Source organism: Tachypleus tridentatus, chromosome 9 (assembly GCF_004210375.1).
Source record: "Tachypleus tridentatus isolate NWPU-2018 chromosome 9, ASM421037v1, whole genome shotgun sequence".
NCBI lineage: Eukaryota > Metazoa > Arthropoda > Merostomata > Xiphosura > Limulidae > Tachypleus > Tachypleus tridentatus.
Genome location: NC_134833.1, coordinates 166,702,477 through 166,730,376, shown reverse-complemented (window position 1 = coordinate 166,730,376; position 27,900 = coordinate 166,702,477). Strand labels below are relative to the sequence as shown.

At 33.5% G+C, this 27,900-nt stretch overlaps 2 protein-coding genes across 7 annotated transcripts in view; one reads left to right on the top strand and one right to left on the bottom strand.

Moving 5' to 3' along the window:
- mIF2 (mitochondrial translation initiation factor 2) overlaps window positions 1-2,498 on the top strand; it is a 42,317-nt gene extending 39,819 nt beyond the window's left edge. For 3 of the 4 annotated variants that reach the window (XM_076458432.1, XM_076458431.1, XM_076458435.1), the window contains 2 exons: window positions 737-877; window positions 1,739-2,498. In XM_076458432.1, the coding sequence (XP_076314547.1) occupies window positions 737-877; window positions 1,739-1,911 (314 nt within the window). In that variant the 3' untranslated portion in view covers window positions 1,912-2,498. Of the gene's footprint in view, window positions 1-736; window positions 989-1,090 lie in introns of all 4 variants that reach the window. The other variant, XM_076458434.1, reaches the window with a different exon arrangement.
- LOC143226900 (uncharacterized) overlaps window positions 2,499-27,900 on the bottom strand; it is a 45,501-nt gene continuing 20,099 nt past the window's right edge. For all 3 annotated transcript variants that reach the window (XM_076458437.1, XM_076458436.1, XM_076458438.1), the window contains exons 4-8: window positions 20,937-21,031; window positions 8,005-8,114; window positions 6,054-6,081; window positions 4,717-5,921; window positions 2,499-4,379 (exon numbers count right to left, since the gene is read on the bottom strand). In XM_076458437.1, the coding sequence (XP_076314552.1) occupies window positions 4,195-4,379; window positions 4,717-5,921; window positions 6,054-6,081; window positions 8,005-8,114; window positions 20,937-21,031 (1,623 nt within the window). In that variant the 3' untranslated portion in view covers window positions 2,499-4,194. The remainder of the gene's footprint in view (window positions 4,380-4,716; window positions 5,922-6,053; window positions 6,082-8,004; window positions 8,115-20,936; window positions 21,032-27,900) is intronic.

The following is a 27,900-nucleotide window of genomic DNA, read 5'->3' as shown; positions in this document are numbered from 1 at the left end:
AACATACAGTTTTACATTTTTATGTATCTTTTTGCACTTCTTACTGTTACGATTGGCAGATCTTCACCAATTTTGGATGGAGGTTTATTATAGAGAAACATGTGAAATTTTCAGTTTCACATTTTATTTACGGTTTTTACAGTTATGCATGAGGAAAGAAACCTTTGTCCTATGATATCCTTTCCTTGATGATGAATTTATATAACCAGAGGATGGGTACTCCAGCTATTATTATTAATCACGTTAAACTACTAATTGCTCAGAGAAAGTGGTGAAGCTAATCTGCATGTTTCCAAAGTGAACCAAGAAACTGCAGTGTTAATGGAAGAATAGTGTGTTAGTAATTACCAATAACAACCAAGTGAATATAAAAAATACAATACTAACTTGTTAACTGTATGTTGTATCCATTGAGGTCCTGCTATTTTGTCCAATAATGAAGCACATCAGACCTTTCAGGGTACATCAGACAAGTGTGGTTGAGATAATATTTATATAAGGAAATTCTTCAAAACAGCTGTTACAGTATGAACTAGATAAGGTTGGTAAATTAAGGACACAAGTTCTTAATACATTATTAGGGGGAACTACCTACAATAATATTGTTAGTATCAGTTTATAGGCTATTTTGAGGTGTATTATACAGAAACAGTTTATTGGCTTAAAGCTATCCATTTTCACCAGTGTTGAATCATGTCTACATCATTCTAATATGATAAACATGTTTACATCTCAGGTGAGGCCAATGTTCTAGAGGAGTTTCTAGTAACAGAAGGTAAAAAGAAGATCCCTATTGCAGGCTGTCGTTGTGTCAAAGGAGTCCTGAAGAAAGATGCTAAGTATCGTGTAATAAGGAGAGAAGAAATATTACATGATGGTATGTTTCAACATTGTGTTAAATCATCAATCATGTTTCAACATTGTGTTAAATCATTTGAGTAGAATGTGATTAATAGGACAGCTATACAGACTTTGTAATTCACATTAGGTATCGAGTTAACTAGTTCATACTATATACAGACTTTGTAATTCACATTAGGTATCGAGTTAACTAGTTCATACTATATACAGACTTTGTAATTCACATTAGGTATCGAGTTAACTAGTTCATACTATATGCAGACTTTGTAATTCACATTAGGTATCGAGTTAACTATTCATACTATATACAGACTTTGTAATTTATTTGATGCCTCATGTTCCCAAGTTAGTGTTATAACATATCTGATGTTAGGTTACTATTACACATTATTCATGTATTGCTTAGGATGTTTTATGTGCTACTAAGTGTTATATGCATGCATTGCTCACCGAGTTAGTTATAGAAAACCCGTATGTTGCTCAGGTAATGTTATACATATGGAATTCGTTATATTTAATGATTTCCAGGTAATATTCAACTAGTTTTATGGGACATATTGTCCTAGTGATTGGTTATAATTAGACAGTGGATGAGACTTTTGTATCAAACCAATTTATCCGATGTTTGTTATTTCTTCCAAACAAATTATGCCATCATGCACTCAGCATTTCTTGCAAACTCTTGTTAGTTTATTATTAATATCTAACTTCCACATTTGGATTCCCTTTTTCAATCCTGAACTAAACTCTATAGGTATCAAGTTTAAATTGGTTTTGATTTGTTTTTCAATAGGAGTTAAAACTATCCATTCCTTGACATCATAAAGTTTTACCAGTAATGTTAGATATTAAATATGACATGAATTTTGTATGTTAGGAACTCTCTCTTCCATGAGACACTTAAAGAATGAAGTTGAGAACATCAAGAAGGATGTTGAATGTGGTCTCAAATTTGATGATGTTTCTATCCGGTTTCAGCAGGGAGACATCATAGTATGTTACGAAATTCATAAAGTTCCACAGAAAACAGATTGGGACCCAGGATTTTAGACTTCTAATGTGTAAAAGAACTCTGTAGTTATATTTTAGTTTCTTCTGTGAACAGTGTTATTAAAAAACCTTCTCTGTTCAAATTATAAAACTTCTACAGTGAATGGATAAGATGTACTCAGAATATAAAGTTACATCTTTGGTGAATGTACATTATGCACAGATATTACCATCTGTCCACAGCATTTGGTTTATGTGAAAACTTACTTACATTAGGATGTGAGTCGTTTCATGGAACTTGAATTTGGCACTACAAACTTATTCAGCCTATGGGAATGACTTCATAACCATTTTACAACTTCTAAAATAAAATTTGGTAGGTTATCAGTAAATATTACAATCTTTTCAACTGCAAAATCTTGTAGAGATTTAATTAAAAAAAATCCATGTTGGAGAGAAAATTATTAAAAGTATATATAAATATTTCATGTGAAATTCAATGTTCAAGCAGTTTTATCAAACGTTTCTTAAAAAACCAAAACTCGATAGTAAAAATATAGTGTGGTTCAGTCAATTTAACCAATCTTGTAATAAATGTTTAATTTGCAAGTCATCCTAGAATAAAGAGGCTCATGTGATATAAACAATTTAGTCTAAACATTTATTGTGGCTGTACCTGGTAAATCAGTACAGGACTTAGGATGCACCACATACCCAGTAATATAAAAATAACCTGTTTAAAACATAGATAAATCAATTACTTTATTTACTGTTCTATTGTAATTACAAACTTTATATTCACTTGATGGTTATCATAAACCTTAAATTTCAAACAGAGATGTTAAGTTATATATACATACATATTTAAATGTGAATTACTGTGTCAATACAATCAAATCCCATTACAATTTATCAAGCTTATTAATTATGCTATATTTGGGTGTTAAAAATATGAAATTTGGAACAGGTTAAGGAGTCAAGAACAATATGAATTATATTTCAAAATTACTACATTGACAACATGAGCTTTGTACTGGTTATTTACATGTCGTGTATATACACTTAATGTTATAGTGGACCATTTCCAGAAATGGAAAGAGGTAAGCTGGACGATTGCAGTCAGGTCAGTACATAAACAATATTTTATATTCTATCTTGTAAATATGGGTAATTTGAGTGCCTAAATCATACAAAACTATGTGATGTCAAAATATTAAGTCTAAACATCTAATTTTAAACAGTGCCACATTCCACATAACTTGTGGATTGCCAAAACCAACTTGCGTGTTTTTAATATTTACTTTATAATATTATATACCAGGTAAATTTAAATCTACAATTTGATTCTAAACTTACTGACATGAATTCATTAAATAGTTCAGTAAAAGTTTGGATGCAGGTCAACAAATGCAATGACATGGACTTTAACCCACGACCCATCTGGGAAGGGTTAATAATGCATTCCTTTTACATGTGATTACATCAGTATGATCTAAACTATTCAACTTCCACACAAAAATTTGGTGCTTTAAAACTACACCAACATTAAAGAGGAACCAGAGTTCTAATAATAGTACGATGAAGTGTTCATATTTAAACTTTATTAATTACATACATTAATTCTTAAGATGAATGTTGGTCTTCCTGCAGTGAAATACACTTATGCTTGAAATGTTATTCACAGACTGTGTGAATATATTGTTTACTACCAAAGTTTTAAGCAAACAGTAAATATAAAAACATTTTAATTAATTCAGTGGTTAACTTCATTAACAATACTATATGCTGACTATTGACTAATCATGTGATGTAGTACATTCAGTAGCAAAGTTAAATATTAGCTATCTACTATACTTACATTTTAAAAAATACAGAATTTTCTAGGATACTGCTAACCCTTAAAGATAATATAAAAAAATAACACAAAACAAGAAAAATTAATTACATATTTTACAAATATAGTACAACAAAGAAAATTACCTCATGGCATTGTCATAAAAAGTAATTTGTGTGTGTGTGCATTCAAATTATGTTATTTTAGAACAAATCAGAAGAGATAGACTGACAAAGAAACTAGCTATGTTGAAGGGGTGGTAAACCCATTTTTATAACATCGGAAATGTCTACACGACCCCTTTTCAAAAGTTACCAATACCTTTGTTAAAGTAGACAAAGTATTGGTCACACCACTGTTGTTGTAGTTCTTAAGGTACAGAACTTTGGGTCTGGTCTATGTGTACTTTTAAATACATACAGATCTGTGCTTCAGATAATTTACAATTTTTAACAACCCTTAAATCACTTTGTTATATTAATAAAGTATCACATTAATGTTTTATCCATTTAAGAGAGAGACTGCCCCACTGATGTAGGTCCTCGAGGACTCCGTAACCGACCTTGCCACACACTGTCACCTCTTGAATCTAGCAGCTGCCTCTCTAGTTGCTTTTTCTGTCTTCTACGAATGGCTTCTTCTCTTTTCTTTGCAATTTCATCTGAAGAACAAGTCTGACTACTGCTTGGCTGAGCTGTTAAAGTGAAACAGCAGCATTTGATAACACAAAATCTATATCGATAACTAGTGAAGTCTAAACAACATTTATTATTACACTCAAAGAAAATAGGACATGCATATTTCACAGCCAATTGTACAGGAGTTTTGTTAACAGCAATACATACAATTAGCTGAGCCTACGTGTTATTGCCAATACAGACAACTAATTACTTTCAACACATTATAGATATGATTTATATACTTGATAATGTACAACATACTAAAAATATTAGCTCTAAGTAATAAAGAAGTTTCTCCTTGCATTATTTACAACACTGTTAACTAAATAATACAAAAATTAAGTAACTTACACGATGAATCTACTTCATCTAGCCAAGACATAACTTCTGGGCTCAGCTCAAAGGACTCACTGGTTTCTGTGCAGGATGCACTAATGCCATCTGCATGACTTCTCCATGTTTTACTCTGTGTAGTTATGTCTTCTCCATGAGAAATAAAAGTTGGTAATGCACAATTATTGTTGTTAACACTAACACCCATGATAACTTCTTCTGGTAAAGATTTCAGAATTTCATCTAAATCATTCTCATCTTGGAAGTATAATTTATCTAAGTCCTCAGTTTCTACATGTTCTGTTAAATAAGTCTGTGCATCTTGTTTAACCTGCCCACTACATGATGATGGGCAACTCTTAGTGATTAAAGTATCTGACTTGTTAGATTGAGATTTCAATCTGTCCTTCATTGTCACTTTCTGGTAACACTGACTATTGGACACAAAATACCTCAGCCCTAGTTTCTTGGAATCTGCCAGATGGGTACACTTTGCAGTCTTAACGTTTCTTTGAAAACCTTGATTTCTGCTCAGCATATTCCTTTTGCTCTGACCCTCTCCACTTCCTGCAGATGATCTGATACCACAAGTGTCAGAAGATTTAAAACAATTGTTTTTTGACTGACCAATGATATCCTTAGAAGTTTCCTTTGGAAGAACTCTCACATATTGACCAGTTGAAAGGTCCAACTTCTGTATATCTGAAAATAGTACAGATTGATTTCTTGACAATCTTTTTGGTAGAACATTGATAGATCTTGGCTGTTTATTGTTAGACAAGCTGGCAAATCTTGGTATCATAGAATGATTGTCTGTTATTTGACTACTGGAAGAACTCGTGGCTTGAGTACATACTATTTGAACATTGCAAGATCTAGTGACCTGAGTGTTAGCTGTTTCAACATTGCAAGAGTTTGTGGAGTGAATATAAGTTCTTTGAAAACCAGAAGATTCCGTAGACTTGACACTTGGAAAATCTAACGGTTGTACTTCAGAACATTTTCTAAGATTAACATCACGATTTAAATTCTCTAATGACTCTTCATCCAAAGTGAAAGAAATCTGAGTTGCCTTCAAAAGTAGACTTTCATCTTCATCATCACCCCACAGTTGTTCTACAGACTCATCACCATAGTTCTCAGATTGTAGATCTCTTGGTAGTGGGGCTTCTGTATCATTACAGGCCAATGTTTCCTTTACAGAACTATTAGTACTATCAACACTGAAATAAAATTAAAAAAATAAAAAGAAGCAAACACACATTTGGTATCTAAAATTTTTTAACATAATACACAAAGTAAAACAACTGAGTTTTATTAATAAAGAAAAGCTCCATAAACAGACATGTACTTACTTCACAGTCCTGGTTTCATCATCTTCTTCTATGAGAATGAAAAAGGGAAAAAAATATATACATTAATAATAAAACAATAATGAAAGTACAGAAATAGTATATGTATGTATAACTATCCTGATCAAAGTTTTCTGTCACTTGAAACATTGATGTAAAGGTTCTAACAAGTACTTCAACTTTACAAGAGTTGCTAGTTTCAGGTACCACTAATAATGTTATATACTCTTCAAGATCCTAGAGAAAATTCAAAACTCATCTCCAACTCAAAAATCTACAAAGACAATTGCATGGTGTGGTAGTAAACTGTGCAAGAGGTTAGAGGACACACAAAGTTCTACATTATGATACTAAAATAGAAACTACTTGAAATCCACCTTTATTCATGACAATGTGTTCTTATTCTGTAAAACATTCAACAGATGTTTCACTTATTGTAAACCTAGTTTCATTGGTAAATACTTAATATCAACAAAAATTAATAGTAGCTTGGAAGCTATGTATCCTACAATATACTGAGAATAGAAATGATGGTAATTAAGTCAATCCTCTATTAAACACAGGCAATCAGGACTACATTAACAGTAGAAACCAGAAAGAATAAGTCAATCTTCTGTTAAACACAGGTATCCAGGACTACATTAACAGTAGAAATCAGAGAAAATAAGTCAATCTTCTGTTAAACACAGGTATCCAGGACTACATTAACAGTAGAAACCAGAGAGAATAAATCAATATTCTATTAAACACAGGTATTCAGGACTACATTAACAGTAGAAACCAGTGAGAATAAGTCAATATTCTATTAAACACAGGTATTCAGGACTACATTAACAGTAGAGACCAGAGAGAATAAGTCAATATTCTATTAAACACAGGTATTCAGGACTACATTAACAGTAGAAACCAGAGAGAATAAGTCAATATTCTATTAAACACAGGTATCCAGGACTACATTAACAGTAGAAACCAGAGAGAATAAGTCAATCTTCTATTAAACACAGGCATGCAGGACTACATTAACAGAAGAAACCATAGAGAATAAGTCAATCTTCTATTAAACACAGGTATGCAGGACTACATTAACAGTAGAAACCAGAGGGAATAAGTCAATCTTCTATTAAACACAGGTATGCAGGACTACATTAACAGTAGAAACCAGAGGGAATAAGTCAATCTTCTGTTAAAGACAGGTATCCAGGACTACATTAACAGTAGAAATCAGAGAATAAGTCAATCTTCTACCAAGCTGTCTCCACCATTAAACTCAGATATCCAGGGCAACAGTACGTAAATAAATAAAATTACAATCAAGCTGTCTCCAGAACCTGGCAGGATACAGTTAACACATTTTTATCTTACCTGATGGTACACAGTTAACACATTTTTATCCTACCTAATGGTACATAGTTAACACATTTTTATCTTACCTGATGGTACACAGTTAACACATTTTTATCCTACCTAATGGTACACAGTTAAGACATTTTTATCCTACCTAATGGTACACAGTTAAGACATTTTTATCCTACCTAATGGTACACAGTTAACACATTTTTATCCTACCTAATGGTACACAGTTAAGACATTTTTATCCTACCTAATGGTACACAGTTAACAATTTTATCCTACCTAATGGTACACAGTTAACACAATTTTATCTTACCTGATGGTACACAGTTAACACTGATATACTTATCCTACCTAATGGTACACAGTTAACACAATTTTATCTTACCTGATGGTACACAGTTAACACTGATATACTTATCCTACCTAATGGTACACAGTTAACACATTTTTATCTTACCTGATGGTACACAGTTGACACTGATATACTTATCCTACCTAATGGTACACAGTTAACACTGATATATTTATCCTACCTGATGGTACACAGTTAACACTGACATATCCTACCTAATGGTACACAGTTAACACATTTTTATCTTACCTGATGGTAGACTTTTAGCACTGGTTTTATTGCTAATCTGATCAAGAAGAGCTTCAACACTTCTAAGTCCAGACAACCGTGAATTTTCTGACCTGACTGTTGGTGACTTGCTGAAAAATAAACAAGATCCAAAGAATATGAACTACTACTTACTATGGTCAACAGATTACTGTGACCTGACATATGAACTACTACTTACTATGATCAACAGATTACTGTGACCTAACATATGAACTACTACTTACTATGGTCAACAGATTACTGTGACCTGACATATGAACTACTACTTACTATGGTCAACAGATTACTGTGACCTGACATATGAACTACTACTTACTATGGTCAACAGATTACTGTGACCTGACATATGAACTACTACTTACTATGGTCAACAGATTACTGTGACCTGACATATGAACTACTACTTACTATGGTCAACAGGTTACTGTGACCTGACATATGAACTACTACTTACTATGGTCAACAGGTTACTGTGACCTGACATATGAACTACTACTTACTATGGTCAACAGATTACTGTGACCTGACATATGAACTACTACTTACTATGGTCAACAGATTACTGACCTGATATATGAACTACTTACTATGATCAACAGATTACTGTGACCTGACATATGAACTACTACTTACTATGGTCAACAGATTACTGACCTGATATATGAACTACTACTTACTATGGTCAATAGATTACTGACCTGATATATGAACTACTTACTATGGTCAACAGATTACTGATCTGATATATGAACTACTTACTATGGTCAACAGATTACTGTGACCTGACATATGAACTACTACTTACTATGGTCAACAGATTACTGTGACCTGACATATGAACTACTACTTATTATGGTCAGCAGATTACAGTGATCTCACACATGAACTACTTCTTACTATGATCAACAGAGTACTGTGATCTAACAAACAACTATTTATTAACAAGTTTGAACAGAATGTTGACATCTGTAAAACTGAATTCTGTTGTTATTTATCAATACACCTGCCTTCATGATTGTTTCAACAACCATTTATTCTATCATACTACTAATTCTCATACTTTCATTCACATTATTAAGTCATGTTTCATATTAGAAACATCTTGTGAAGGTCTTAACAATGATTTATGGTTTGTCAACTTATATTATTAGCATAATGTGTTTCCATTGTCATGTAAAATAATATTTATCCACAACATTCTTTACAGATAAGCTGAACAGTTCCTACTCAGTGAATTAATTACCAATGTTCACTGTTCAGCACGATGCATTTGCCATTTTGTTAATGTTGATAATTACATGTTTCACTCTCACCAATAACTATACAAGTATTTTTCAGTTGTCTACAATACTCAAATAAACAGTAAAATTATCTGATATTATAATAAAGAAAGAACACTGAGATCTGAAACTTTACACCCATATTAAGTGGACCCTGAAGGTGAGCACCTGGGTATTATTACTTGTATACTAGGGGATGTTCTTGCACTTATATCAGTTAGATTAACAATTTCTAACATATAGAAGAATCAGCATGTTTTAGTAATTAATTCCAAGATTGGTTTTATGTCATGCTGGTTTGGAAAAACAGTACAACCTAATATGTTTAGCCTATGTACTGAAAGTATAAAACACACAACAAAAGTGGAATGAATGATATATGTTGATTTCCTAACAAAGTTTGTTTCTAAAGAACAGAAGTTTATAATTGTGTCAATATTTATATTTTCATGACAAATTTCATACACTGACTAAAATATACCAATGTAATAACCCATGCAAAGCCAGGTACTTTTGTTACTAAATCATAAAGGGGAGATAGATTCTTGGCAAAAAATTATTATTCTTTTGGATGGGCAGAAAAATTCTAAAAATATCAGCATGTACATTGTTTTGTTAATAGGTAATAATAATGTTAATAGGTAAAGCTGTTTAGACATGAAAGTATCAACTTTTCATGAATTACACAAATAAATGTAATGATAAAGCTTAATAGACTCCAAGGACAATAACGTAGAATTAAGTTACTGTCTTGTTTTAACCTAAACTCTGTTTATGAAAATGTACCATAAACAACATTGTATTGTTTATTGATTACATAAACAATATTGTATTGTTTAGTGATTACATAAACATTGTATTGTTTAGTGATTACGTGAACAACATTGTATTGTTTAGTGATTACGTGAACAACATTGTATTGTTTAGTGATTACGTGAACAACATTGTATTGTTTAGTGATTACGTGAACAACATTGTATTGTTTAGTGATTACTTAAACAACATTGTATTGTTTAGTGATTACATAAACAACATTGTATTGTTTAGGGATTACATAAACAACATTGTATTGTTTAGTGATTACATAAACAACATTGTATTGTTTAGGGATTACATAAACAATATTGTATTGTTTAGGGATTACATAAACAATATTGTATTGTTTAGTGATTACATAAACATTGTATTGTCTAGTGATTACATAAACAACATTGTATTGTCTAGTGATTACATAAACAACATTGTATTGTCTAGTGATTACATAAACAACATTGTATTGTTTATTGATTACATAAACAATATTGTATTGTTTAGTGATCAGAAAATACATTTATTGACTTAACTACCTTTTACAACAGTGTGTACACATTTTTCACACTTGTTACTGCAGATAATTCAGTTCCACTTCACACATTTATATTGTCATTGATTTCTATTCATTAGACAAATGAGCACCTAGCAAAAGTAAAAACAGCTTAGAAATGAAATTAAAAAACAAATACTAGAATAACAATTCCTATTGTATTATAACATGTATTGATAGTATATTATCTCACAAAGTAATACTGTGTTACCAAGTAACAATCAACATTAACTTCTCTATCATAGCTATAGTAATGTTATATTTACCTCAATGGTACACCATTAATTCACTTTTAAGAAGGCTGTGTAACACTAAAACCAAATTTTCAATATTTTTAATATGAATAAAGACACTTCCACTATAGCAATACAGTCCTTTGGATTATTCAATATTAACTGTATAGTCCTAAATAAGTTAAAACCATATGAATCTATTCTATAAATTATTAGCCCAATCAGGTTATAATCCAACAATTTAAAAACCCATAACTTTATATCTAGTAATGTGATGAAAATGAAAATAATGGATGCTTGAACTTTGAACTCCATTATTACAGAATGAAGAAAAATACAATTGTACTTTTCACAAATATGTCATTTATTACAACCTAAAGATTCCTTAACTGGTAAAACCATGGTCATGAATAAATGTTGTAATTGTGAAACATACAGCTACACGTAACTGGTAAAACCATGGTCATGAATAAATGTTATAAATGTGAAACATACAGCTACACTTAACTGGTAAAACCATGGTCATGAATAAATGTTGTAATTGTGAAACATACAGCTACACTTAACTGGTAAAACTATGGTCATGAATAAATGTTGTAATTGTGAAACATACAGCTACACTTAACTGGTAAAACCATGGTCATGAATAAATGTTGTAAATGTGAAACATACAGCTACACTTAACTGGTAAAACTATGGTCATGAATAAATGTTGTAAATGTGAAACATACAGCTACACTTAACTGGTAAAACCATGGTCATGAATAAATGTTGTAAATGTGAAACATACAGCTACACTTAACTGGTAAAACCATGGTCATGAATAAATGTTGTAAATGTGAAACATACAGCTACACTTAACTGGTAAAACCATGGTCATGAATAAATGTAAATGTGAAACATACAGCAACACTTAACTAGTGAAACCATGGTCATGAATAAATGTTGTAATTGTGAAACATACAGCTACACTTAACTGGTAAAACCATGGTCATGAATAAATGTTGTAATTGTGAAACATACAGCTACACTTAACTGGTAAAACCATGGTCATGAATAAATGTTGTAAATGAGAAACATGAATAAATGTTGTAATTGTACAGCTACACTTAACTGGTAAAACCATGGTCACGAATAAATGTTGTAATTGTGAAACATACAGCATGAATAAATGTTGTAAATGTGAAACATACAGCTACACTTAACTAGTACATGAATAAATGTTGTAATTGTGAAACTTAACTGGTAAAACCATGGTCATGAATAAATGTTGTAAATGTGAAACATACAGCTACACTTAACTGGTAAAACCATGGTCATGAATAAATGTTGTAAATGTGAAACATACAGCTACACTTAACTGGTAAAACCATGGTCATGAATAAATGTTGTAATTGTGAAACATACAGCTACACTTAACTGGTAAAACCATGGTCATGAATAAATGTTGTAAATGTGAAACATACAGCTACACTTAACTGGTAAAACCATGGTCATGAATAAATGTTGTAATTGTGAAACATACAGCTACACTTAACTGGTAAAACCATGGTCATGAATAAATGTTGTAAATGTGAAACATACAGCTACACTTAACTAGTAAAACCATGGTCATGAATAAATGTTGTAATTGTGAAACATACAGCTACACGTAACTGGTAAAACCATGGTCATGAATAAATGTTGTAATTGTGAAACATACAGCTACACTTAACTGGTAAAACCATGGTCATGAATAAATGTTGTAATTGTGAAACATACAGCTACACGTAACTGGTAAAACCATGGTCATGAATAAATGTTGTAAATGTGAAACATACAGCTACACTTAACTAGTAAAACCAAGGTCATGAATAAATGTTGTAATTGTGAAACATACAGCTACACTTTTTCATGAATTCTGTGAAAATAACTAGTTCTGTTATTTATAATTTTAATTAAAACGGAGGATATGTTTTCAACACTTTTAAAAAGTTATTCATACAGTAATACCATTTGTACATAATAAAAATTTACACAAATTGTAAAGTTGTATGTATTCATTGTTAAAAAAATATAAAACATGACTTATCACTCCAGAAAATACAACTAGTTTCATTTAAACCAATGTGTCACATTTTCATCAGGGTACACAAGGAAACTTGTTGATTGATACAAGTTTAGACATAATATTTCAAAATAATTAAATACAAACAATAATTACAAATTGTTTTGTTTAACTTTTGCTCATTCTCTTACACTAAGTTACACTTCACATCTAGAACACCACAGCAGTTTACTGTTGTCATGATTCATAATGAATTGCTCAGATCAATTTCATGGACTTTCTAACCACTCTCAGAATGTTCTTGATAATTCTATCCTTAACAATTCTGCTTGTTTCATCACAGTTTTAAATAAATCATTATCTATCTTCATATAAAAACTAACATCTGTTCTCTAGATCTTCTTAATTTATTTATCACTAATCTCAGAAGTATGAAATTTAATGTAAGTTATTCATTACAGTACAAATATTATTAAAGCAAAACTTAAACTTTATAGCCTTCAATTTTATTTGTTTATAGAGCCATAAACTAGAACTTCAGAGCCACTTGTCACACTGTCTCTTTTAGAAACTGCCAGCAGTTCTCTCAAATACTTTATACTATATTATTTATAGCCAACAGAAAGCCAACGTTTTGAGCTATCATGACATATTATATTATGTTAGTTTTAGTACAGAGGATTGCAGACTTCATATTCAGTTTAAAAGTTTCCAAATTAACAAGCTTGAGGAAAGATTTAAATGTTCTTATGTTGTAGTTAGAAACCAAAAATAGTACAATGGTTATAGGACATTGTTTGTTTTGTGTGTTATTATTCTGTGTTCTAAGGTATTTTATTTAAGTAGATAAATTATTTACTCTATTAGTACAATTAGCACAGTAAAGCAGACTTACATTTCATCAGCAACAGACAGCAAAATAAATATGGGTGATATATTTCTTGTCTTTAACATATATTCTTCACTTATTATGAAATTGACCAGAATGTAAAAACAAAGATTAGCTAATTCAATTAGAAAAGATAATGATAAAAATAAAGATTTTTCAAAAGGTACATGTTCAAGAACATCTTGAGCATCAGACAGTTTGATAATGTAACACGTTCCTCAGGTGATTAACAACTAGTGTGGTGGGATTATTAGTAAGACACAGGTCAGAGAGGAAATAAAATTAGATATAAGTAGACACATACTGTTATGTGTTTTAAACTATAAGATAAAAATGCAGCATTCAATAATAATTTGCAGGCATTCTAGACTAGAAAGAGAAAAGTACAATTCAGATTTATTTTTTATGGTGGTTACAAGGTGGTCAAATCAACCAAATGTGTATCAGGCTGATAAAATATAAACTTTTAGATATTATGTAAACCAAACTAATAATTACCAGATGACAAGTGTTTTAATCTTAATAGTAAAATCATTTTGCACTCTGACTCCATATGTTCCTGGACAAATTTTTAGTAAAACTACTTAATTAAAAAATTAGATTTTTTGTGTACAGGTCAGTTGGTATTTTATGTTTATTGGCACAAAGCTACTAGGCTATCTGTGCCAAACAAGATGTAGTACACTATAATGGAATATGGAAATGAAGGTAAAAATACATAAAATATGTAAAATTAAGATCTGCCAGGAAGACTGAAGCATTAAGTTCAAACTTGCCGTCAGTCACCTGAAGTTGGCCTTTCCAGTCCGGGTTCAGGTCAAAACAAAATGTGTAAAAGAAATCATGCTAAAACAGTGTATGGTAAAAAAAACAACCTTAAATTAAGTTAAAAAGACCAATGGCTCTTAAAAATGTAAAAACATAAGCGAGACAGCCAGTATCACCCATGACATTGGTTAATGTCAAGGGCAAACCTACCTTAAAAATATGTTTAAAATGTCATCATCGTTCTTTGTTGTAACGACAACATGATAATAAAATATGTATGAGTGTGACCTGAGTGCCACACAGACCACACATTGGTGCATCAGTACCAGATAAAAGGAAGTGGTGAGTTAAAAAACTGAGACCAATGTGTAGCCAAAACAACTTCCTCCATTCAATCTTTACAAAAACAAGATGGCCAAAGAGCTAAAGAAGGCTTGATTTGAAAAAGGTTATTATTTCACTCCAGGGCAACTGGTATATAGTTGGGTTTTGATAACTGGACCATAGTCTATGTATGGAACAAGGATGGTGGTGATAGAGCCAGAGCAGACGGACTTTGCCGTTCTGTCAGCTAGCTCATTCCCATGAATACCAACATGACCTGGTATCCAAAAAAACTGAACAGAGATAGATGACAGAGAAAGATAGGCCAGTTTGTTTGGATATTGATAAGAATAGGATGGTAACTAACATGGAATGATGTCAAAGCCAATAGACAGCTGAGTGAATCAGTATAGATCATACAATTCATATATTGCATAGTTTAAATATGATTCAGGACAAGATAAATGGTATACAATTCAGCAGTGAACACAGAAACTGTAGAGGGAATTCTGTGTGCTACAACCGAACTGTAACAAACCATGGCAGAAACTACAGAGTTACCTGATTTTGAACCATCTGTATATATGGAAATGAATGGATCGTTTGAAAGATGGTCAGAAAATAAAGAGCGATATTTTCCAATCGGAGTACCGGCCTTCCTCAGATAACTCAAAGAAAGGTCACAGTTGGAGATAGTAATTAGCCATGGTGGAAGAGGCCAAACTGTTGATATTGCTATGCTATTCAAAGATTTATTCCATTTTTCTGATTGTGCCCAAATATAAAGGCTAAAAACAACTGGCAGATTTTCTATTGTAGAAAAGTGTGGCTCACTGAGGATGGAAAACACAACCACAAGTAGGATGCTGCGGTAAAGAGTGAAGTTTGGAAGCATACATAACAGACAGTTGCAAACAATGAATATACAGAGGGGGTTCATGAGACTTCACATACAAACTTTGGACTGGAGAAGTACAAAAGGCCCCAGAGCAAAGCTGAATCCCCCGATGGTGGATAGGATCCAACATCTTCAGTGCTGAAGTTCTGGCAGAACCATAAACCACAGACCCATAGTCAAGTTTGGATCGGATAAGGGCACGATAAATTTTAAGCAAGGAGTATCAATCCTCTTCAAAAGAGGTGGAGGAGAGGACATGGAGGATGTTCAGTGCTCTTACACATTTGACACAAAGTTGCTTGAAATGAGAAATAAAGTTTAACCTACAGTCAAATATAAGACCTAAGAACTTTGCCTCAGGGATGACAGGAAGTACATCATCATCAATACAAAGTTCTGGATCTGGATGAATACCCCCTATTGGCTGCAAAAATGTACACAAACAGTTTTTGGGAGAAAAAGTTAAAAACCATTTGCTGTAACCAATTAAGTATATGATTGATTGCAGTTTGTAGCTGCCACTCAATAAAACTGTTTGTGTACATGCAATCTGTACTTTCACATCTCATGTCAGTCATCAACAAAAAGACCATTTGCAAGCAAGTGTAGGGGGTAGCTGTTCACTGATGGCATTAATCTTTATAATGAAAAGTGTGACACTCAGAACACAGCCCTGAGGGACTTCAAGTTCCTGTGGGAAAAAACAGGAAAGCGTTGAGCCCACATGGACCTGGAATCGGCAGTTCCTTAAAAACTTATTAATAAAAAGTGGCAAATTGCCATGCAATCTGTATGAGTGAAGGTCTCGCAAGATGCCATATCTCCATGTTGTATCATAAGCTTTCTCTAAATAAAAAAAACAAAACAAAAACAAGATGTTGTTGCTTCAAAAAGTCTTCTCTAACTGATGTTTCAAGGTGAATCAAGTGGTATATCGTGGAGTGTTGTCTTCAGAACCCACACTGAGTGGGTGAGAGAAGGCTGTTTGATTCAAGGAACCAAACAAGATGAGTATTAATCACCCTCTCTAAGGTCTTACTGAGACAACTCATCAAAGCAATGGGATGGTAATTTGAAGGAATCTTTGGATCCTTCCCAGGTTTAAGAACAGGGAGTACAATAGCTTGGCATCAAGCATCAGGAAAGACATTCTCCTGCTATATTCGGTTATAGACAGCCAGGAGAAAGGTGGCATAGCATCTCATAACGTATATCATCAAGTCTAACTGATGTATTGCCAGACTGATGAAGTGCAAGTTTGAGGTCCACCAGTGTAAGAGGGCAACTGCAGTTATAGGGATGATCAGTTGAAAAGGAAAGAGGCAGATGTTCAACTCGTGTTTTAATAGCTAAGAAGGAAGGGGATGTGTTTGAAGAGCTAGATACGTGAGAGAAACATTCACCAAAAGTACTGACAATGCTCTGTGCATCAGCAACATCATGGCCATTCAATATTTAGATAGAGAGGGGGTCAGAAATATACTGTCCACTCACCTTCCGGATCATGTTCCATGTGACTTTTGAACTGGTAGTTGAAGAAATGCTGGAGGTAAATTTAATCCAAGATTCCATCTGGCTTTGATGTCTAACTCACCGAGCCTGTGCACAGTCTTGCTGAAATGCAATGTGGTTTGTAAGCATGGGATATATACGAAATTTATCCAAAGTATGTTTCTGAGCTTTTTGTATTATAGAACAAGCAGAACTCCACCAAGGGCTGGGATGCCGTGGGAAAGATGTCAAGGTTTTGGGAATGCACTGAGCAGCTGCTTGGACAATACAGTTAGTTACTGCTGCTACACAATCATCTATCGATGATTTACATTGACAGGATCAAGTTTCAGAGAGCAGTGAAAGAGGGCCAGTTGGCCTGGTCCAATTTGTACTGAGGCACATGGGTCAGGTGGCACTGATCATGGCAAATCTCTCTTAATATGATATGAAAATGATCACTACCCTGTGAATTGATGTCAACCTCCCAAGAAAAGCATGTGAAAAGTGAAGAGGAGCAGATAGAAAGATCTACAGCAGTAAATGACTGACTAGGTACATGAAAATAAATGTAAGAGCCAGGTTGTGATTCAGGATCATATGCTCTCTAGCACAACCCCTCATATCAATGCCAGAACCATCCCAGAGAGGATTATGCCCATTAAGATCCCCAAAATTAAAAAGGAAGTTGGCAGTTGCTCAATGAGGGTATCAAGGTTTGAGAAATGATAATTTTTTCCAGGGTTAAGGTACAGAGAGCAAACAGTGATGGTACGACCCAAGGAAATATATATGGATGGCTACAACCTCCAAGGGCATATTCAATGACAAGGACCAGGTGGGCACATGTTGATCAACCAGCAATGCTACTCCCCCATGTCCTTGTCCCACACATGACCTGCCATTTCAGTATCAGGAGTATTGTCGAAGTTTGACTGTATTAGTAAGTTTTAAAAATGATTTTAAAAACCTTGATGTCATTCACATTTGACTGAAAACCTCAACAGTTCCATTGGATTAGCGTGAACATTTTTCATTATTTTGGAGGAGAATACGACATGGAGACCTTCTACTTGTGACCACATATTTTTCCTTTACTGGATGTGGGTCGGTCACTCTCTAGTGATCCTGCTCTGGATCCAGTAGGGAGGTTGGAGTTTGTAGACATACGTTCCAGCAACTGAGGGCATGAACTAATGGATTGTTTAATTTTTGGGTTGTCAAGAGAGGAAGACCCCATGAAAACACCTGGTCTTGACCAAGGTGAAGTTAGGCAATGACTGGAAGATGTGGTAGGAATATTGACAGAAGTAGATACTGATTCGTTAACTTTGTTGATTTTGGACGGTACTAGATTAAGATGTGCTGTTAAGGATTCTGTAGGAGATACAGAAAGGTCTGTTGGAACTCCTACTGTAGTATTGGAATGGATTACAGCAGTATAAGCCCAAGTGTTGGAACTCCTACTGTAGTATTGGAATGGATTACAGCAGCACAAGTCCAAGATGGAATTGGGAATAGTAATTTCCAAGCCTCTGGTTAAGTAATATTATGAAATGTCTTGAGACGTTGTACTACTTTCTCTTCCACCCATTTAGGACAAGAAGTAAAATAGGAAGGATGTGGACCATTACAGTTAACACAATGTGGTTCTAGTTGGTATTCAAAAGCATCATGGTTTTTACCAGCACAACATGCATGTGTCAAGATGTTTTCAAGTGACCAAATAATTAACAATGAAAACATCTAACAGGGCTAGGAATATAAGTACGTACCTTACAATTCAGATATCCAGTCTTGATTGTGGTAGGTGGACGTGATGTTGTAAATGTTAATATTTGAACATTTGTCGGCTCCATAATCCCGTCCCTACAAGTAAAAATTCAGTGCAAGGCTGTTGAAACTTGTGAGGATCTCTGACTTTGGAATGGTCTTTAAATTCCTCTCAACTATAACTCCTCTGGAAGAATTCAAAGTAGAATTAGGAGTAACCTCAATGGGTATATTCCCAATGGCCTTTGATTTCAAGAGGAATTTTGAATGTTGTGATGAAGCTGTTTCCACTAAAATGTCCCCAGACTGTAATATTTTTACTGATTTAGGGAAGCCAGTAAGCCCTTCTAAACCCTTCTGAATAAAAAACAAGGGAACATTTCAGTTAATGTATAATTAAAAATCGCAGGACAGATTCAAGTTGCGAGTTTGATCATACAGAGTCATTAATGTGTGGTAATTTGCCAGTAGTTGGATTTTTCTCTATGCTGTCATGCTTGTTTATTTTTTTTATTTGAGGGGTATCCATAATGAAAAAAAATATTTCAGTGCCAACTGACCCCACCAACCATGGAACCCTATGAGGGGACACACTACAGTGCCACATAAGGTCACTGCAGCAACGCCAGGGATTCATGAGCACTATACCCAAACTCCAGTATCAGACAATGTCCACTACACCTGTTGAGGATGTCCTATGCTGGCACTCAGTTAAACCTGGTCCAAATGGACTAGTCCAATGACCTTGGGGACGCCACCCCAAGACTGCCTGTCTAAAGGAATTCAAGGCCAAATTAGTGTGTTGGAGTTGGATCCATCAACCACCAGGATACTCTCTTCCCCTTCACAGGTCACCATGCATGGCAAACATGCAGGTGGATGTTGAGATCCCAGAGGAGGTAAACTGAAAGTACAGAACCTTCTCTGGGAGGTCCCCTCACCATGTACAGGAATCCACATCGAGGAGTTTTTGTGTACAAAAGACTATACATGTTTACTGAAAACCTGCCATAAAACATACAAAAAGTCATAGCACGGAAACTGTGGGGGTTACGTTGTAGTTAGGAACTTAGTTGACTTGACTGAACCCATAGTTATAGGGTTAATCAATTGTTGGAATAACCAAAAACAGCAATAACTGAAACTACTAATTTTAATTAGTTGATTATCCTGTTAAAGTGAACTAATTAATTAATGAACATTAGGGTCATTTACAACTCATTTTCAAAACCTTAATGATAAAATTCTTAATACATCTATGAAACTGGTACAAGTGATTTGTACCAACAGAACATTACTAAAAACAAACATACTATGAATAGCTTATTATCCAAGAGATGAAACAACTGAAAGCAATTACAAGTTCAATCACCAAAAAAATGATTTGTAGCTCTAGAATGTTTAATAAATTTATAAAGTGTGTGACAGTTAAGTCAACATTTTTGCAAGTTCACATACAATTTCTGTAATATTTATAAACAAGACAAATTTATCAATTGCTTTAATTTCAATTTCTCTTTAGTTTCTTGTGTACTTATAAAAATATTAACAATCAGAAATATTTATTTTTTAATACACAAACCCATACAACCAGATATATAATACTTTCACAAATTTATGCCTTTGCAGGAGTAGTAAAAAATAACTCATCAGCTTATCCACTTCATAGTTTTAGTGACAGTTAGAAACAGGTAAATTATTATTTGTTGTTGTGAGTTTACAAACTGATATTTACCTTAATCAATGTCTAGCTTCATTCAATAAACTTCACACAGATATTCTTACTATAAAACTAATCTTCTTAATGTTTATATAGAATCATATGAATATGTTTACATTACCAACCTTTTACCTTCTGAAGAATAAGAAACAAAATTTTCTTTTGACATCCATTTTTCAACTAATCTAATTTGATCAATGTCTTGAGAAGCACAGCCTTTCTGTAATAAAGGGAAGATGGACTCTAATTAATAGTAACTGTTAATCACTAACCTAGCAATCAGAACAGCTAACTTAAATACAAGTATCAATTTCTTGAGACGTACAGCCTTTCTGTAATAAAGGGAAGATGGAGTCTAATTAATAGTAACTGTCAATCACTAACCTAGCAATCAGAACAGCTAACTTAAATACAAGTTTCAATGTCTTGAGAAGCACAGCCTTTCTGTAATAAAGGGAAGATGGACTATAATTAATAGTAACTGTTAATCACTAACCTAGCAATCAGAACAGCTAACTTAAATACAAGTTTCAATGTCTTGAGAAGCACAGCCTTTCTGTAACAAAGGGAAGATGGACTCTAATTAATGGTAACTGTTAATCACTAACCTAGCAATCAGAACAGCTAACTTAAATACAAGTATCAATGTCTTGAGAAGCACAGCCTTTCTGTAATAAAGGGAAGATGGACTCTAATTAACAGTAACTGTTAATCAATAACCTAGCAATCAGAACAGCTAACTTAAATACAAGTATCAATGTCTTGAGAAGCACAGCCTTTCTGTAATAAAGGGAAGATGGACTCTAATTAATAGTAACTGTTAATCACTAACCTAGCAATCAGAACAGCTAACTTAAATACAAGTATCAATGTCTTGAGAAGCACAGCCTTTCTGTAATAAAGGGAAGATGGACTCTAATTAACAGTAACTGTTAATCACTAACCTAGCAATCAGAACAGCTAACTTAAATACAAGTTTCTTGGAGTTCCACGATTAAAGATCAGAATGAATTGTTTCATCAGTTGGATATCCTTACTAGTAGCTACATTTTTGGCAGTAATCCTAATAAAACTTCATAATATTCAGCCAGCTTAGGAGATTTAGGTTAGTTCTAAATTCATGTTATAAGTTAGCAACACAAAACAATCTCTTTAATAAAAGCATAATAATAAAAAATAAAGTTCAAAAGTAAAGATATTCAACATATCTAATAGTATAACAAATGGTGTTCATGAAAGTAATAATAAATTAATATACTATACATTACTCAGAAACTTGCTGGTATGAACTACTGTTGTAGAAGTAAATTTAAAATGTAACCTACTATAACATGTTCTCTACAATTCTTCTTAACTTATCTTTTGACCAGTAAAACCTCAGTAACCACTCCTACTGTTTAAAGACAGAAAAGATTGACTAACATTGTGTCAAAAGCTCCATGTACACATGTCTCAGAGACAAATAAGAATGAGAGAGAAATTACTCACTTTCAGGGAAAGTGTTCAGAGTGAACTAGGTAGCAAAATCAGACACCCCAGAAAGTGTCCAGAGTGAACTCGGTAGCAAAATCAGACACCCCAAAGGAGGTTGCAACACGGTAATGGGCAAGAAAGGGATAAACATTCATAAAGTAGTGGAATAATATGTCTGAAGAATGTAACCTCTGAGTAAACACTGGACTCACTATACTGGAAAGACTGAGAATTAAGTACATGACCACTGCAGATGAACCACAGGAAGCAAAAGGTTGGTAGAACCACAATTACGTAACAAGTTTCCACCTACAGAGGAACTACAAAGAGACAATAGTAAAATCCCTGTGTACAGTTCAGAACCTTTCCATTGTTGATGAATTTTGAGGGGAAGAGTAGAAGTCCAGGATGTATCTCCACAAAACATGACATAGATGTGGACAATAACAAGATGATGAACAAAAGGGGCAGTATATGATGTGAAATATAGTTGAGCATCCAGCTTCTGAAAGAAGCCATAGCATGCAAAAATGACTGCTGATGAGTTGCTACAGAAGTATAAGAAATACCCACCAAAAGCTACATTATGAATACAAAGTTTAAAACAGGTTCTCTAAAGAGAAGAGTGAAAGGAGAATTTCAGGAAAAACCAGAACCTGAAAAGTATAAACCAGAAATACAAAAATATTAACTTCAGCAAATTAAAAGAAAACTGAAGGCAAAGTGGAAAAGAGGTATAGAAAGTTGCCCCAGTAAAGTCTGTAGGGTTGCGACCAAAATCCTGAAAATGAAGATAATTTGTAATGATAAATCAAGAGAGACAAAACAAGTAGAGAAAAGAGAGAGAACAAATACAATGAGAAAGAGGTCCAAAACTGAAATACCAGATTCAAGTGACAGGAGAATTGTGAAATCAGGTAGCCCACAATTATCCAAAATATAACTGGAGAGAAAACAAATGACACACCAGAACCCAAACAGTGAAAAGTGGGATTACCCGATTCTCATTGGAAACAAAAGTGGTGAAACATGTTACAAGGTAGAACCAGTTCAACTGAAGAAACAGATGCAACAGGTTGTGATCAACAATCAGAATGGAATCAACCACTCCAGTAACATCTCAGACCATCAATATCTCTGGTAGCCACTATATTGGAACACTCCTATCAAGGAGTGTTACAAAAAAACATGAAGATAACAATCTGCCAATCTAATGTTGTGGTCGTTTTCTTTAAAGTCAAAAATAAAATGACTAAAGTATGGAAATGGTGTATTCTAAAGAAAACTGGTGGAGAGAAATCAATACATTGACCAAAGCAATGTGACATACATGTCTCAAGTGTACACCTTTTATGAAAATAAAGATAAATGAAAAGAATTTCAAAGTTTGAAATGTTGATTTTAAAATATAGTAACTGTTATTCAACATATATAGTCAAGAAATAAATAGACTACAGTAAGAATTGTATCAAAACCTGTAAAAAAATAAATGTAAAAATTCATGTGGTTCTCAGAAAAAGTAAAAAGAAAACTATTTACAAGCAGTACAAAGGACAGAATGAGAATGGAGGACATCTCATCCTACTAGTGGAACATTTATTCTCTAACAATGATTACATTATAGACTAGTACAATAAACATGTTGATACAGAAAGTGGAAGTAAGCTCAGATAACCAACATGGAAGTGTACCAGGTAATAACTGTTTGTTGTGATAATCTACATGGCACTGCACCAGGTAATAACTGTTTGTTGTGATAATCTACATGGTACTGCACCAGGTAATAACTGTTTGTTGTAATAATCTACATAGCACTGCACCAGGTAATAGCTGTTTGTTGTGATAATCTACATGGTACTGCACCAGGTAATAACTGTTTGTTGTGATAATCTACATGGTACTGCACCAGGTAATAACTGTTTGTTGTGATAATCTACATGGTACTGCACCAGGTAATAACTGTTTGTTGTGATAATCTACATGGCACTGCACCAGGTAATAACTGTTTGTTGTGATAATCTACATGGCACTGCACCAGGTAATAACTGTTTGTTGTGATAATCTACATGGTACTGCACCAGGTAATAACTGTTTGTTGTGATAATCTACATGGTACTGCACCAGGTAATAACTGTTTGTTGTGATAACTACATGGCATTGCACAGGTAATAACTGTTTGTTGTGATAATCTACATGGCACTGCACCAGGTAATAACTGTTTGTTGTGATAATCTACATGGTACTGCACCAGGTAATAACTGTTTGTTGTAATAATCTACATAGCACTGCACCAGGTAATAGCTGTTTGTTGTGATAATCTACATGGTACTGCACCAGGTAATAACTGTTTGTTGTGATAATATACATGGTACTGCACCAGGTAATAACTGTTTGTTGTGATAATCTACATGGCACTGCACCAGGTAATAACTGTTTGTTGTGATAATCTACATGGTACTGCACCAGGTAATAACTGTTTGTTGTGATAATCTACATGGTACTGCACCAGGTAATAACTGTTTGTTGTGATAACTACATGGCATTGCACAGGTAATAACTGTTTGTTGTGATAACGACATGGTACTGCACCAGGTAATAACTGTTTGTTGTGATAACTACATGGCACTGCACCAGGTAATAACTGTTTGTTGTGATAATCTACATGGTACTGCACCAGGTAATAACTGTTTGTTGTGATAATCTACATGGTACTGCACCAGGTAATAACTGTTTGTTGTGATAATCTACATGGTACTGCACCAGGTAATAACTGTTTGTTGTGATAATCTACATGGTACTGCACCAGGTAATAGCTGTTATGCAGAGATGTGATTAGTTTAACTGAATGACATGTCTAAGTTAATGGTTTGGTTAAATCAACAAGTTCTGCTTATTTGCATAAACATACAAATTACAATAGGTGTCATTACCTAACCCTTTAGCAACACATAATTTAAAGAATGAATATCACAGTTACATTCAATGTTTAATGAAACTACTTTATCATTAAACCTTAGATAGGTTTACGTTCTTAACCTTAAGTAAATATTTAAAAAAAAACAACCCTCAATCTCCATTGGTGTGAGAACCTGACATCTGTTCTATTGGTTTTTCTTCCTTACTTACTATTCCTTTTAGATGTAGGGAATTTAACATAAAGTAGTGATAATAATACACATATAACTCAAGCAAAGTTTTTTTTATGTGTTTATGAAGCCATAAATTGGAAGCATCCTCTTTTGTTCAAATTCCTGCTAGTTTTGTCTAATGATTTACACTATATTTAAGTTAAATATTAATCCATCAACTGACAATAATATTGTTTTCTGTAGAAGGGTTTATGCAACTCCAGTACTAAACCAGTTTCTCATGGAAATCAAAAGAACAAACTCAGCTGAATTTGTAACGTCTCTTGCTGTTTAGTTATATAGAAATAAAAGTTATGACAGTTCTACCACACTGTTTTTATGTGTTACTATTCTGTGTTTTAGGTGGAGTAATAAAAATCTATCAATACCATTAGTATACAAAACATGACTAAGTTTGCTTTATAGTTGATAGCAAGAAATAAAACCCAAATAATCACTATATTTCATGTTTTTCCTGTGTATTCTTTATTCAATATTATCAAACTAACTAAAATATAAGAATTAGAAACTTATTTGTACGATACGGTCACATTAGGTAAAATAATGAAAACAAGGTAAAAAATTCCTTATAAGGTATACTTGCGAGCACCTGGTGTTATCTGACAAGAGGTATTGAGTTGCATGTTCAATGAGTGATTTACTATTTGTTTCTTTATACACAATCTAGAGGGTAATAAAACTAAATATAAACTCATGTAACTTTAAGCTATTAAGAATGAACAATTATAGTTTAATGTACAATTTCTAGTTATCCTACAAAGAAAAAACTGGTAATCTAGATTTGTCTTTTATGGTGATTATAAGGTGAGTCAAATTAACAGAAGATAGATAATATAATAGATAAAATATAAATAATATGATAGATAAAATACAGGCTTACAGATAAAAAAATGTATATCTGATATTTATTTGAGTTTTAGAGATAATACAAATGAAATTTGAGTTTTCAGATGAATAAAAATAAAAATCTTAACACAAAAATCATTTTCCACTTTGAATCAACACTGAATCCATATATTGAAGTATAAAAGATTAGCAAAAATACTAAATTACAAAATTGATCTTTTGTGTACAGAAGCCTTCTAATATTTAACAAAAGCTTATGAAATTTTGTGAACAAGGCAACATGATATTAATCATTATATATGGAACTATGATAATAACTTTGAGGTTATCAACTTTGTCAGTGACTATTGTAAACAGTAACCTGACATACCTGTTTGGTCAGTGACTATTGTACACAGTAACCTGACATACCTGTTTGGTCAGTGACTATTGTAAACAGTAACCTGACATACCTGTTTGGTCACTGACTATTGTAAACAGTAACCTGACATACCTGTTTGGTCACTGACTATTGTAAACAGTAACCTGACATACCTGTTTGGTCACTGACTGTTGTAAACAGTAGCCTGACATACCTGTTTGGTCACTGACTGTTGTAAACAGTAACCTGATATACCTGTTTGGTCACTGACTGTTGTAAACAGAAGCCTGACATACCTGTTTGGTCACTGACTGTTGTAAACAGAAGCCTGACATACCTGTTTGGTCACTGACTGTTGTAAACAGAAGCCTGACATACCTGTTTGGTCACTGACTGTTGTAAACAGTAACCTGACATACCTGTTTGGTCACTGACTGTTGTAAACAGTAACCTGACATACCTGTTTGGTCACTGACTGCTGTAAACAGTAACCTGACATACCTGTTTGGTCACTGACTGTTGTAAACAGTAACCTGACATACCTGTTTGGTCACTGACTGTTGTAAACAGTAACCTGACATACCTGTTTGGTCACTGACTATTGTAAACAGTAACCTGACATACCTGTTTGGTCACTGACTATTGTAAACAGTAACCTGACATACCTGTTTGGTCACTGACTATTGTAAACAGTAACCTGACATACCTGTTTGGTCACTGACTATTGTAAACAGTAACCTGACATACCTGTTTGGTCACTGACTATTGTAAACAGTAGCCTGACATACCTGTTTGGTCACTGACTATTGTAAACAGTAACCTGACATACCTGTTTGGTCACTGACTATTGTAAACAGTAACCTGACATACCTGTTTGGTCACTGACTATTGTAAACAGTAACCTGACATACCTGTTTGGTCACTGACTATTGTAAACAGTAGCCTGACATACCTGTTTGGTCACTGACTATTGTAAACAGTAACCTGACATACCTGTTTGGTCACTGACTATTGTAAACAGTAACCTGACATACCTGTTTGGTCACTGACTATTGTAAACAGTAACCTGACATACCTGTTTGGTCACTGACTATTGTAAACAGTAACCTGACATACCTGTTTGGTCACTGACTATTGTAAACAGTAACCTGACATACCTGTTTGGTCACTGACTATTGTAAACAGTAACCTGACATACCTGTTTGGTCACTGACTGTTGTAAACAGTAACCTGACATACCTGTTTGGTCACTGACTATTG